Source organism: Ambystoma mexicanum, chromosome 11 (genome assembly GCF_040938575.1).
Source record: "Ambystoma mexicanum isolate Mex_15411 chromosome 11, UKY_AmexF1_1, whole genome shotgun sequence".
In the NCBI taxonomy this organism is placed as follows: Eukaryota; Metazoa; Chordata; class Amphibia; order Caudata; family Ambystomatidae; genus Ambystoma; species Ambystoma mexicanum.
In genome coordinates, this window is record NC_090934.1 from 595,210,896 (window position 1) to 595,226,425 (window position 15,530).

The 15,530-nt window shown below is 46.0% G+C and overlaps 1 protein-coding gene across 1 annotated transcript in view; it reads left to right on the forward strand.

Moving 5' to 3' along the window:
* Positions 1-15,530, forward strand: part of DHCR7 (7-dehydrocholesterol reductase) — a 256,158-nt gene that overhangs the window by 100,435 nt on the left and 140,193 nt on the right. The window contains exon 3 of the mRNA XM_069623455.1: positions 11,332-11,554. Within this exon, the coding sequence (XP_069479556.1) occupies positions 11,332-11,554 (223 nt within the window). The remainder of the gene's footprint in view (positions 1-11,331; positions 11,555-15,530) is intronic.

Sequence of the window (15,530 nt, forward strand, 5' to 3'; positions counted from 1 at the left end):
CAAGGATTGCAACGGATAAGGAGCAGGCAAAGGGAGGATACGAAAGGTAGAAAGGAAGTAGACGATCCGACGAGACGGACCAGGAAGGCTGAAAAAGGAAAAGACGGGAAGAGGCAATGAGAATTTCACGGACGAAGCTTCCTCACGAACCGTAGCGTTGGTAAACAGATACAACGCATCGGTCGGTGGGAGGAGTCAGCATATAAGGACTCGTCCGCCATCTTGGGTGAGGACTGAAACGCGCGTGCGACAATCAATGCCTCCAGCGTTTCCAGACCCTCCAATCCAAGTTCCTGACAGTTACCCTCAGCCTCCATCTTGGCCAAGTAATTTCTGGAGAACATAGTTCGTATGCATGGTTTTCCATCCATATTAGTCTCAGATCGAGGAAGCCAGTTTATTTCCCATTTTTGGAGGAAATGTTGTCAACTGGCGCAAATTGATATATGACTATCCACCAGTCACCATCCCCAAACCGATGGCCAAACCGAGAGAACTAACCAAACCCTTGAACAATATCTTCGGTGTATGTTGCACCAATCTGAATGCAATTGGAAAGACATTCTTTGGATCGCAGAATATGCATACAACAATTCTGTACATTCTGGAACAGGACAAACCCCTTTTTACACCTTGTATGGTAATCATCCTCGAACCTCAGACCTGGACCCTCCTCAAAACCTGGAAATGCCTGCGGTAGATCATTTGCATTCCACGATAACCCGAGCTTTCAAAGAAGCTACAACTCAACTTCAGCAAGCCAAGAGAAACTACAAAGAAAATGCTGATTTACATCGAAGTGAAGCACCTCCGTACCAAATAGGGGACCAGGTGTGGCTAGCAACTAGACATTTACCTCTCAAAGGACTGCAGACTTTCAACCCCAGATACATAGGACCCTATCCCTTCAGAGCTATAATCAACCCGGTGGCCTTTAAACTCGATCTACCAGCGAACATGCAAATTCATCCCGTTTTTCACGCCTCACTGTTGAAACCGGTGCAACCAGGAACCAGACTGATCAAACCGCCAGAACCAATTCAGATTGATGGGGAATTAGAATTTGAAGTTAAAGACATATTGGATTCCAAGGTGTTAAAGTCAAAACTCTTCTATCTAGTTGATTGGAAGGGGTATGGACCTCAGGAGAGATCTTGGGAACCAAGCGACCTGTACACGCGCCATGATTAATACAAAAAATTCCACCGAAAATTCCCAAACAAGCCAAAACCCCCGGAGAGAACAACCTTGGGAGGGGCCTTAGGAGGGGGCACTGTCATGATGCCTACCTCCAAGGAGCCAGACCAGGCCCAGCTACCCCAGAGGCAGACATCATGTCCCCGAGGGAAGTCTCAGCAGCCCCAAGTAGGGGCTCATATTGGACAACAGTCCTGGCGCCATAGACGCCAGGCTCATAAAAGATGACTGTGTTTAAAGGTGCTTGGTGTAAACTTACCTGATGCAGACCATGCTGCAACATCCGGGCCATCTAGAGGCCTGAATGGGACTACTTTATCTTTGGGGACTACTTAACCACACGGGTGTGGCCGGAGGAAGAATACATACCTGAGAGGAAGGATATATACCTGGAACTACTTTGAAGGCTATTTAAGCCACGCCCAAGCAGCAACTCACGCTTCGCGTTGTTCTGCATCTAGCAGCTGGACGCTCACCGTGTCTGCTTCTACATCCTGACTTCTGCCACGCCCGCCAGCATCCTGGAACACCTGCAAAGGGAGAAGAGAATAGGAGAAAGAAGAGTCCTTACCTGCTAAATCCGCATTCCGGAGACATTTCGCCGACGATCCTGAAAAGGAAGACATTCATTTTAAAAGGACATTGCATCGATCGCTGCAGCGCCGCATTCCACTCACCTTTACTAGGCGCCTCCATGTTCATCAGCGACCATCTGGATCCGCAACCACATTTCAGCGCCTAGGGAGAAAAAGACGAGAACAAAGGTGAGCTAGGGAAGAGAACAAGAAAACCTTAATTTGCCATCATAAGACTTACCTGTTGGGTCATTCCCACTTCATTTCGGGTCAGTGCCGCATCCTGGCATTTCCGGACCCCGGCCCCTAAGGGGAAAAAGAGACACCAGCGTTAGTGAGCGAATGCTAAGACATTACCTGAACGCTCATTAAAGACTTACCTGATATCTACTGGAACTGCACCTTTCACTTCGGGTCGGTGCCATATCTCCGGCATTTCCGAACCCCAGCCATTATGGGGGAAAAAGACACAAGCATTAGTGCATTAATGCAAGGACACTAAAGGAACCTCTCATCAAACAACTCACCTGAGTTTCCTTCTTCGGTTCCATTGCTCATCTCGGAATCTTTGTTCTGCACCTGAAATAGAGACAACATACAATTATTATTTCGGGCTCATACTTATAAACAGAATTCTCACAGTACTTTACCGGGAAGGTCAAGCAAACTTGAACTCTCTACAATCCATGATCCAGTGAAGTAACTGGATTACAACGCGCCCCTGCATCAGAAGCAGGATGGAGAGCTTGTCCTTTCAGACCCTAAGGTGAGACTTCACGGGGAATCGCAGAAGGGTTTCGTGGAGGGTGAGAAGGGAGTGGGAGGCTTACACATTATCCCGCAGATTGTTAATACTCCCTTTTCACACACAGAAGGATATTTCTGCGAGTCAGACAAGCCAGATTTGAAGGTCCGGTCCTGTCCATCTTCCGAGTCCTGCGCTTCACCATAGAAGACGCAACAGCACTTCAAACCAGGCCTGCGCCTCTGTGGGAGTCAGGTGAGCGTAACAGAATTGGTATAAGCCAACTAGGGTAGAAAATGCAGCTTTCTCCTTGGCATGGTCTGTCAGGGCTATTTGCCAATAGCCTGACGTAAGGTCAAATGTGCTGAGGAACCTGGCTGAACCAAGTCTATCCACCAACTCATCTGTCCTTGGTAAAGGGTGGGCATCAGTCTTGGTGACTGCATTAAGAGCTCTATAATCCACACAGAATCTCAATTCTTTCGATCCTGCCTTTGGTACTATCACAACTGGGCTAGACCATGGACTAGTAGAGGGTTCTATTACCCCGGGATCAAGCATCTTCTTGACCTCCCCTTTGATGTGGTTCCTTACATTTTCTGACATTCTATATCCTCTGCTTTTGACTGGCAGACAGTCACCAGTGAGTATATCATGCTGGCCCCAAGGGGTCAAGCCTGGTGAAAGTGAGAACAAGGAGGCAAACTGATTTAACATAGATTTGCACTCCTCTTGTTGCTCAGGTGTCAGATTTGAAGAGAGATTTACTCCATCAATCTTTTCATCCAAGGGTAAGCCTCTGAGGAGATCAGGGAGAGCTTCACTCTCTTCTTCTTCTTCTGTTGAAGCTAGAAGCAAGGCTCCTACTTCAGGCCTGGAGACATACGCCTTTAGTCGGTTGGTGTGGAAGACTCTGGGAGCCTCCTTGGGATTGCCCAAGTCCACCAGATAGTTCACCTCTCCAAGTTTACCCACAACCTTGAAGGGTCCCATCCATTTATCTTGCAAGGCCCTCTGCCTTGTTGGGATCATAACTAGAACTGGCTGGTCTTGGGTGAACTCAACCATGTTAGCCCTTTGATCCTGCCAATGCTTGACCAAAGCTTGCCCAGCTTTCAGGTTATCACTAGCTTCTGCCATCATGTGTGACATTCTCCTCCGGAGACCTATCACATAGTCAGTCACTCTGACTGGCTTGGGGGAAGGAGCACTCTCCAACCCCTCCTTAATCAGGGCCAATGGACCTCTGAATGGATGGCCATAAAGAAGTTCAAAGGGAGAATAACCTACTCCCTCCTGAGGGACTTCTCTATAAGCAAAGAGAAGGCATGGCAGTAGAAGGTCCCACTTTCTTTTAAGGGGATCTTCCAAAGCATCTATCATGCTCTTCATGGTTCTGTTGAACCTTTCTACCAACTCGTTTGTCTGAGAGTGGTAGGCGGTAGAGAACTTGTAAGTAACTCCACAGGTTTTCCACATGGCTTTCATGTAGTGGGACATACAATTTGACCCCCTGTCAGAGATTACTTCCTTAGGAAACCCAACCCTGGTAAAAATACCAAGGACGGCCTTAGCCACAGCCTGAGCTGTAACAGTCCTCATAGGAATTGCCTCAGGGTAGCTAATTGCATGGTCTACTACAACAAGGATAAACCTGTTGCCTGAGGAGGTTGGAGGATCAAGGGGACCAACAATGTCAATCCCTACCCTCTCAAATGGGACTCCCACAACTGGGAGAGGCACTAAAGGTGCCACATTCTTGGAACCAACCTTACCAGAAGTTTGGCAGGTGTGGCAGCTCTTGCAAAACTTATCTACCTCAGCCCCCATCTTTGGCCAATTAAAACAGAGTGAGAGCCTTTCCTTGGTCTTCTTGAAACTCAAGTGACCAGCCAAAGGAATCTCATGAGCCAGTTGCAAGAACTGTTGTCTGTTTTCTTGAGGTACTACAAGCCGCTTGTAGTCTCCAGGTGCAGACTCAGTCGGTTCACTGTAGAAGAGGCCATCTTCCCAGTGCAACCTATACTTCCCAGGCTCTTGCCCATCAGCCTGAGAAGCTGCCTGTTGGCGAAGACCTTCCAGAGTTGGACATTCTCTCTGTCCCTTACTGAAGTCTGCCCTGTTGGGTCCACCTTCTGCCAGTAAAGACTGCAGCTCAGGATGGTCAACAGAATCCAGATCTCCAATGAGTTCTTGGCCTTCCACTAGCTCCTCTTCAGAGTCTAGCTCAACCATACAGGGTTGTGCCTCCCTCTCAGCCTCAGCTGGAGGTGGCGTTACAGGTGTAACTTTGGACAACCTAGGGGAAGTCCTTGTTGGAAGCACTGGAGTGCTTGCTGCTGGCTGTTTCCTAGAAGTCATGGGTTTCCCCTTTGCTTCTTGTTGTTCAGAGATAGCAAGTTGTAACTCCAGTGGAGTAGGAGTGATATCCTTCTTCATCATCTCCTTGGGAGTACCTCTCATGGTTCTCTCCCTTGCAGGTCTGGTGAGCTCCTGTAACCTTTTACTAGGAGGTCTGGGGGTATGTGACACTACTCCAAGAGTCTTCAGGTCATTTCCCAACAGAACCCTTCCTGGTACCTCACTTTGTATGCTGACAGGTATCTTCCCAGTCATGTCATTACACTGGATGAGAACTGGTAACTGGGGAGGCATCTGCACAGGCCCTCCGGCTAACTTGGTGAGGCGTTTGGGTGCCTTAGCAACATCATCTGCCTGAAAAAATGATTTATCCACCACAGTTATGCTGGCCCCAGTGTCCCTAATGACAGGAGTCTCCTGACCATTCACCTGGACACTGTCCTTATAATACTCTTTAGTATTATCCGGGATAGAATTATATACATTTAAATTCTGTTGTTCACACAATCCCAGAGACACTAAAGAAACACTAGTTGAGACTCCAATGGGTTCATCAGCTAGTAACAGAAAGCTGCCACTGGCCATCTGTACTTCTTCCTCTGGAGCGAAGGCTAAGGAGACAGTGTGGACCCCTGAAGGTTTACCCTTGCATCTGGGATCCCCTTTCACATGGTCAGGCGAGCTACAAACATAGCATTTTCCAAATGCTTTCTGGAATGGTGGCTTGCTCTGACCTTCTGGTTTGGCACCAGAAGGTACACTAGCCTGATTTGGTTTCCCTTGTGGCTTACCCTTATTGTTTTGTTTGGGGCCCTCTTTGGGATTGGAATTATTAGAATTCTCTTTGGAGTCCTTTTTAAGCTGTTTCCCCTCATCCTTTTTCTGAGTTACCCCGGAGTCCTTGTGAGTAGCCCTGTTGGCAACCCACAAGTCAGCGGCCTTAGCTAGTTTTCTGGAATCTAATTCCTTTGAATCAGCCAAGTGCTGTCTGAGCTCAGGAGAGCAGGCATCATAAATTGACTCCAACATCACAAGATTCTTCATTCCCTCATAAGTGTTCACCTTCTAACCCTTAATCCATCTAAGTTCTTCAAACTTTCACTCACCCAGGTAGCCCAAGGGGTACCATCATGCTTTTTGAGGGTCCTAAACCTCTTATGGTACTGGGAAGGGGTCTTCCCAAATCTAGCTATCAAAGCTAGCTTCACACATTCATAATCCTTCTTATCCTCCTCCCCCATCTCCATTACCACATCAGTTGAAACAGGGGGGGGGGCTAGAGAACAACCAGGAAAGTAACTCATTTCCTGTGATGTTCTGGAGCCCATGATTATACTCAAACAAACGCAACCAATCCAACACATCCAACTTAGGCTCATACATACCCACAAGCTCTTTAGGCATCCGGGGTCTTTTGGGACTAGAACTCCTAGAGGATCCGGAGAGAGAAGGATTTTCAACAGACAATTTCTTCATCTCTAGCTCATGCTTGAGCTCCATTTCCCTGAGCCTTAGTTCTTGATTCATTTCTTGGTGTCTTTGTTCTGCTTGAGTATTAAGTTTCTTAAACTCCAATTCAAGTTTCATTTTCTCTAGTTCCAGATATTGAGGACTAAATGTGGGACCTGGCAAAGGTCCAGTAGGTACAGCTGGCAGAGCAGGTAGAGGCCTAGGGGGGACAACTACATCATCCTCGCCCTCCTCTTCTGGTTCTGACTCAAGATTATCAATACTTGGATCAATATCAATATCATTACTGTTATCTACATTTGCTGGAGTGGTAGGTTCCTCTGAACCATCATCCAGACTTTGGCTTGCTAACAACCTTTCTTATTAGCTCCATTTTCTTGCCTTTAGTCAGGAGATTCTTATGCTTACAGAGAACTCTTAAACAATCAGCAGTTTTTGTAGCAAGGGACTCTTGACTATAACTTTCCATAGTTGACAGGTTAGAAAATAAACTTTTTAGTGCTAAGCTTTGTGGTTAGTTGCACTAAGGTATCTACAAGCACACTAAAATGTATACTCAATACAAATCCCACCGCTGTACACCAGTGTTAGGCAGAAACCTGTGCAGTTCCCTTAGGGCCCACTGCAAAAGGGTTAGGACTACAGGTGTTGGCAGTAAACCCAATTGGTAGCGTCTGTACCACCCAGATTTACCTAGTAGCTGTGGCTGAGCAGCCAGACTCCTCTCAAGAAGAGTTAGACAGTATATAGAGTATACAAAATGGGTACAGCGGTACAGTAGCACAAGCAAACACTGACCAGAGCTTGGGTATAAAAGTATATAATTATTTATTTAAAAGCACACTTGTAAAATACACTAACATTAATATGGCAAGCAAGTTCAAACACAGTCACTATCAATATATATACATCCCTGATTACTTACTGAACAAGTCTTAGTTAAAACACCACTTATTTGCAGACAGAGGTGAGCGCTTAACCTAAGATGGCACTCCAATAAGTTAGTTAAAAAGGGAGGGAAAAAGGTAGAATTAGGACAGCACAATACCAGCACTTTTTAAAAGAACCACAGCAAGTCAGAGTCTACTGTTAGAGCAAGAAAGTTCATAGGCCAGGCCCACTCTTGGAGAGAGCAAGACGGAATGTGTCCAAGATCACACAGTTGAATAGTACTTTAAAAAGTCTTTGCAGATAGTTCAAAAAGGGTTGGATCAGTCCAGGATAAGTTAGTTAGCAGGTCCCAAGTCACCCCAGGATAGAGGGTCAAGGATTTACGGGACACCTTGAACAGTCTGTTGCAAGGGAGACCAGGCGGGACACAGTACCTGAAATGGTGAGAAAGCTCCAGCGGGCGCAGTTGTTCCTGGCAGCGGGTGCAAGTCGGTGCTTCGTCTCGATGTGGAGGAAAGCTGGAGGTCGTTGCACTGCCAGGGAAGAAACCAGCCGCAGAGTTTCCCGGTTAAAAGGTACTACCCTTTTATTCGCCGTATTGGTGAAGAGTGGCTATCCGGCCGCCGGGGTGCTTGGCACGGGCGATTCGACCACGAGACGATCCAGGAAGGCGAAAAGAGGGCGAACTGGTTATCCCCACCATTTCAGAGGAAGAAGACTCTCCGGGATGAAGATCTTCTCTGTCGTTGGGAAGTGGTGAGAAGGTTCAGCAGGGCTCCACCGGTGGTGTCGTCGTTGCAGGTCGGCTCAGCTTCTCCCTCTTCGGATTCTTTGGTCCTGTGGCGACTTCTGAAGTTCCAGTCCCCAAAACCCTGCTTTTATGCAGAAAACCCCCATTCATCAGTCCTAGCTGTCACTCAAACATGCTAAGTGATGGGCCCGGCGGCTCATCACCGGGCCAATCACACAAGAGTGCGACTTCAGTTGCCGAGGCAACTCAGTCCATGGTGCCTAAACCCCCCTCCCACACATCCTGTAGAACCAGACAGAGTGGCACCACTTTTGGAGGCTTCTGTGCAGAAGCCCGCCAAAAAGTGGAACAAATGGCTCGACTTGGGTTGGGGTTACGGAGGCGAACACAAACGCCATTTTAAAACCGAGTCCTGGCAAAAAGACCCAACCGGGGAATAAATATTAAATAAATAACCCGGCGGTATTTTTAATATTGCACCAAAAAAAGTGGTGTGTTTAAAATGAATGGGAAAATCCCATAGGAAATATTCCGGAGGAAATATTCCGGTGGAATATTTTGCGTGGTAACCACTGCCACCAGCCAGAAACCCGACGAGGGGGGACTGCGCAGTGCCCCCTCGAAAAACAGATCCAGGGCAGTCTAATTACCCCTACCATTACTTCCACAATATGATGGTTTGTACTGGTTCTGTTCACAATTTAAGACTAGTAAAGTCAATGGTGACTTTACATGCCCTGGGAGACAGTAGTCAGTCCCAGGGTATGGAGTCTGTTTGGGGGTCACTATGACACCTCTGTGTTACTGCACTGAGGGTGCTGTGTAACACGCTTACCAAAAATACATGAAACCCTATGGAGTAAAAGACCCCATAGCCCAAAAAACACATTACAAAGTCAAAGGATATCTCAAATCATGTCAAAGAGTGGGAGAAAAAGAGTCTCACTCTTAGCAGGAGAAAAAAAAGAAACCCCAAAAATCCAGCAAAGCTGCTGGGGGACTCACTAGGTTTGGGAAATTAGCCTTAACAGAGAATTCTCCCTAACAGTCAGCAGGGAATTACGCTCCTGACACGAGTGGGAACTTCGGCAGGACCAGGTGGACCACATGTTCGTGAAGTGGAGCAGGCCCCAGATCGATCTATTTACGACGGCGGCAAACTGGAAATGCCAGAAGTTTGCCAGCATATTTCACCAACCGAGGATCCTTGGGATCTGGGGGGCATGTTATCCTTCCTGTGGGAAGGCCTGTTTCTGTATGCGTTTCCTCTGTTGCCTCTCTTGATCTGAGTCATCAACACATTCCGACAGTGCCAATTGAGGATGATACTCATACCTCTGTCGTGGCAGAGGCAGATTTGGTACTCGGACCTTCCCAGCCTGTCAGCGTCACTTCCGGTCAAGCTGCCAGTGGTTCCGGATCTTCTCAGCAGAGAAGGAGGCACAATCCTTTGCCACGACCCAGGATCGCTGAACCTCAGGGCTTGGCTCCTGCAGCCCTAGATTTTGGAGGATATGAGCTGCCTGCGGACTGTAGGGAGGTCCTCGCCAAGGCCAGGGTGTCATTGCTTTGAAGTGGTACGGTCACAAGTGGAAGTGTTTTGCTACGTGGTGCTGGTCTCAGAAGATTGCTCTGTTGAGGGTCATGGCTCCGCAGATTCTTCCATAGTTGCTTTCTTTGGCCAAAGACGGACTGGCACATGCCTCTATCAAGGAACATCTGGCAGCTATCTCCCGCTCCAACAGGTCTCCAGGAAGATCTTCACTTTGGTCTCACTGACTCATCAAGGAGTTCCTCAAAGGACTGTTTCGATCTTTCCCGCTGGTGAAGGCTCCTCCCCTGGTATGGGCCCTCTTTGAGCCTATGCATCAGGCTCCTCTCAAGTTCCTCTCGTGGAAAACAGATTTCCTTTTGGTCATCACCTCTGCCAGGAGGGGTACGTGAGATCCAGGCCCTATCCTGCAAACAGCTGTACCTGACTTTCCACGAATCGAGGATGGTGCTCCGGGCGCAACCCTCTTTCATGCCAAAGGTTCAGTCGGAATTTCCACCTGACAAGCCTTTGGTGTTACCTTCGTCACTGGCTGAAAGGGCCTTGCACTCGCTGGACGTTGCTCGGGCCCTGAAGTTCTACATGACACGCACGAAGAGTTTTAGGAAGACTTCTCAACTGCTCGTGAACTTTGGTACTGCGAACCATGGGAAGGCCTTGTCCAAGGCTTCCATCTCAAGGTAGCTCTCTGGCTGCATCGTGCACTGTCATCGATTGGCGAACCGACTGCCGCCCGGCCATCCGAGAGCCCACTCCACCAGAGCGATCGCTGCAACAACGACGTTCCTGTCTGGTGTGCCCCTGCTGGACATCTACAGGGCGGCTATGTGGAGGTCCACAACACCTTCACAAGATTCTACTACATCGACAGGGAGGCATCCAGAGTCGGCCAAGCAGTGCTACGTAACATGTTCGCTTGAGGTGAGTGTGTTCCAGAGGTAAGAGTTTGTTGCTTCTGTTGAGCCTTGCCACCTCCCATGGTTGTGTAAAGTTGTACTGCTATGTATTCGTTATTTATGAGCATGTGACCCCATGCCATACCCCATGCTGGAGAAGGAACAAGTCGCTTACCTGTAACTACTGTTCTCCAGCATGGGTCTGGCATGGATTCACATGCAAACCCTCCCTCCGTCCCCTCTGCGGCTCTTCTTGGTCATGCTGCCACTTTATGTGCTTACCAAATTTGAAAATGGCTGCAAGGGGAGGGGCTTAGGGAGAGGACTGTCATTGGATGGGGGCAGTATGACCCAGAGGACAATGATTGGTTTAAAAGAAAAATACAGTTTGTAAGTGAAAGTGAAACTTTTTTCTTTTGCCGAGGATTCCCAGCCTGACGATGGGAGAATATTCATGAGCCTGTGAATCCATGCCACAGACCCATGATAGAGAACAATAGTTACAGCTAAGTAACTTGTTCCTTCTGTCATACGAGCCCCATAAGTTAAAGGATGCTTATTAGCCAACGTTTGACTAAAGTACTGCAATATAAAGGAGTTTGTGCATATACATTTTAACTCCTAACTTGCTTAATATCTGACCTAAATTAATTCAAGAGGTATGATTTAAAGTATATTGTAGCAAGCGTGTGGTATGTAATGGATGGCCTGGGATATGTTAGGGTTGGGTTTGCTGGACCATCTACTTTCAAGATATTCTATCAGTGCTGGCATTATTTCTGTCTTTATCCTTAAAGGAGTGATTTACTTGGAATAAAAAAGGGAATGCATTTGTTAAGTGTTTATTATTGGTCAGGAATTCTAAAGTAACCTTTGTGCTCTTATTTTTCCAGGGAAGTGGACTGGTTTTCCTTGGCATGTGTTATTTTTCTGCTGATGTTCGCCCCACTCATCGTGTATTACTTTGTGATGTCCTGTGACCAGTACCAGTGTGCTCTGACCGGTCCTATTATTGATGTCTACACACGACCGTCACACCTGACTGAAATCTGGAACAGGACACAGTTTCTGAATTGGAGAGCAGCGAATATCTATTTTGTATGGGTTACATTTCAGGTAATTCTTTTAAAGAGGCTAGTAGGTTACCTCCACTGATGCAATTCATTTTTTAAAGCGATCTAAGTACACTTTATCTGCCTGTGCAAATGCAGCACCAAATAATGCATGGGCAGACAATACTTCGATGTACTGAGAACACATACAGGTGTGAACATATACAGGTGTAAACACATACAGGTGAGAACACATAAAGGTGAGAAACCATATATGTGCACTGAATGTTGAAAAAGATTTGCTGTGAAGGGAACATCTTATTATCCACCTGAGAACACATTCAGGTGAGAATTCAGGTGGGCATTCCGCAAAGCCTTGAAAACCTGTCTCTTTGCCTAATCACTGCAAGATTTTTGACATCCCCCACTTACCAATACGATTACCCTCCCTGTAGCTATGTCTAAATGTAAATTGATTTGAAGCTAAGTAAAAAAATAAAATGTTACTGGTTCACAACAGCGCCCTGATGCCCGAGGGCTTCGGCGCTTTACAAATGGAAAAAATAAATAAATATGTTGCAGAGCTATAAAGTAATCATCATTTTGTAGGAACACAGAGGAAAGTAACAGGACAGTACACAGCTGACATCACTGATTAGCATTTGGTCCAACCATTTGGCTCAGCACCCATCCTCCTGGTTGAAGCACATCTTTAGCACCTATTTCCCTTCTCAGAGAATTAAGATTATCTTTAGAAGACAACTTTAAACACCATATACATGTTTTCCTTAGAAGAGCGAAAGAGAATAGGCTTATTTAGCACCCCATTAACCTCAAAATAATTCCGACAGATATTTTCATAGATCGTAACCCCCGATTCCTGTATGAAATGTGACTCTTCAATTGGGGCAAGGGCATTCACTCCTTCATTGCAACCCTCTAATTTAAGGGCCTGATTGTATTTCCAATTGGTTAATGCATGTTTTCTCCCCACCTCCTCCATCACTTCTAGCCACCGGACACAGGCAGAGATGTCCAAGAAAGTCAATTGGGTGGGGAACTTCCCACCAGACTAATTCTATCAAATACATCAGATCGCCAGTCATTTACTTTGTCATTTTGCACATACATATGTTCAACTGCTCTTCCCACACTTCCAGCAATTAAGCGTGTGACTCTCGCAGTAGCTTCATGTGTATTCGGGAGGGATTCCAGAATTGCCAAAAACATGTTCTGTTGGGTAACCTATCACTAAAGTTAATGTTGCTCTTCAGAATATCTCTAAGGCCTTTCAACCAGGAGTCTTAAGGCATTTCTTTGTTCTCCAATCTATTCTGCACCTTTCAAATGTAGACCTGTCAGAAGCAGAGATTGAAGGGTACAAAAGCAAGGACTTCCAGTGTCTATTATTGCAATTTAAAATGTGTGATCTACGCAGACTCTATTACTCATCCTGATATCTCTGACCAGCTTCACAGGGCCAACCACAGTTGTACATACTTCCAAAGCCCACTCAGTGTAAGTCTAAACCAGCGTCTTAAAAGAGTAAAGGGTGTTATCAACCGACTCACAAGAACTTGCCAAATCAACATCAGAGGAATCAAATCAGCAGAAGGTAACATAGCCAAGCTGGTTGAGTGCTTGTGTCAAATATCTGCGGGCAACCAGCAGTCACAGGTTTGAATCCCGGTGGGGTTGACTCGCCCTTTCATCCCTCAAAGATGATACATCCAGAACCATTACATTTGGTTAATTCTATTACCTCGTAGTGCATAGTCCCCATACCCTTTGGTGTGCAGCACGTACATGAAACGGAACTTAGGTGTTTGAATCCCATCAGACTACTCCCCATTTTCCCAATTAGCCCATCCTCTCTTCTCGGTAGGCCACAAGCCAAGTCTTTTGTTTGTAGCTGACCTTGTGCCTGTTCACTGCCCTGGAGCATTCAAGGGAGTGTGAGCACACCACTATCTTAGCTTAAGGCTCTAATGAATAGCCTTTGTTTTTTTTCGACTTCTGAGTCACACGTGAAGAGACCACAAATGTGTCCATTTCACCCTTCCATTACTGCTATTTGATTCAATTTATGCAAGCTGCTGTTGCATTTCTTGGCCTCTAGAGACTTGCTCACTCTCTCATATGAACTTTGTGCATATTTAATTGACCAACAGTTTGGCTCTCACAGATGTTTTCGTCTTCTTCCATCTATGAAGAATGTCCGGCATTCAGAGCTTATCCATGTACTCCCTTTATGCTCTGTGCTAATCCCTTGAAAAGAGCATTGTTTACTCAAGGCCAACATTGATTCATCGTCGGCTCTGCACACAAAACTGTTTTCATGCATCTCCTGATTCTTACAGCCTCGGCCTGTCTCTGAAGTAGCTTGGTTAAATTCACCGCGAGCCAGCATCCATTTTCCTAATATTGCCGTCCGTGTCACTTTATATATTCCTCTATAGCAAGCTTCTATACATTTTCTTTCTACTTTGTATTACTGTGTATTTACCGTTATTGGTCAGTATGTTACTTTATGTACTTTAGATCCATGATTACTTTAGCTTTAGGCACATGTTACTCTTAGTACTCTAAGTGCTTCAGTTACATTGTTACTTAGTATTTTCATATCGTTTCAACATAGTTTCATATATCTCCTTCATGACATCATTTTGTCCTCTTCAGATTTCACCTTAACGTACGTCCATGATGTCCACATGAGTGTTCCAAGCGACATCCTTCCATGTAGCATTCTTCCATATGACATCCTTTCACACTTTCTGTGCGCGGGTACATTCTATTGGCTCTCTGAGTGCATAACGTCTCTCATACACCCGATGCATTATATGAACGAAGTAGCAGTTCCATGTATGGCTTTTCTCAGACTGTTCCAATATGACTGCTGCGAGGGAGCAGGAACTGGCAATATGGCGTCTACCTGCTCCTCTACATTCCCCCTTCTGGTCTAATTTTAGACCAAATTCTCTTCTTCCATGGTCTTTATGGCCTCTTCATCATTTGTCAACATCTTCTCTTCTTCCTGCTTCTTCTTTGGGATCCAAATCTTTGTCACCCCCCTCAGGTGGCCTGCATTTTTTATATGTTCATCCACACTCCAGGTCATGCAGCAGCCCTCTCCAGATGGTGAATAAAATATCCAACGTCCTATATATCTTTTATGATCCTTAGAGTAATGGAACCTGGCTCCTGTATGTGCAAGGGTACTTTTCTTTATGTTCTCGCGGGTACTGGCTTTTTTCGGGTGATCTCTTCATCCTCTGGTGCTCATCCATTTTTGGAAATTCATCAATATGCTGGTCAGTCTGGGGAATCACCAATGCTATTACATGCAGCATTACCATGGAGCATATTCCTCCCCAATTCTTAGGCAACTGCATGTATGCTCTGGATCCACAGGCCCAATACCGATCCATTAATACTGCTGTTCCTTCATTCATTCCTGGAACTTCAATTATCTGTCCACATCCTTTGTTTTTTCCCACCGGGATCAGGCCATCATTCTTGAAGCATGTTGTTACATTCTTAGTGGTATTAGATACTGGTCCTGCTTCATTGTCAACCCATGTGAGCAGCTTTGAATACTAAGCCCATGATTCCAGGCATTTGCCACTCACTTTCTGCACTATGCTTGCTGATTCTTTCTTCAATAGATGGGCAGGGCAAGCCAATAGTCCTTCTTCTGATCAGCTACTGGTGAAAACATGTCCATCTATCACTAGCTGAGTTCTTTCTCTGCATCATGGCTCTCCTGGTTTTTCAGTACTTTCTGAACAATTCTGCTTCTTCATATGGGCAACTTTTATTCTTTCTCCAATCTGGAATGGATACATACGTTTCTTACTTGTCCATCCTAGTCCATTTTCCATCGTTCTTGTTTTCACATTGGTGTCTTCATATGGGAATACCAATTTTTATCGCCATCATAACATAGCCCATTTTCTTTCAAATTGTACTCTTGTTATGCTTGCTGCTGGATGACTGAGGCATTTTGCATCATGTGACAACATACCTCTTGCAATAAATGT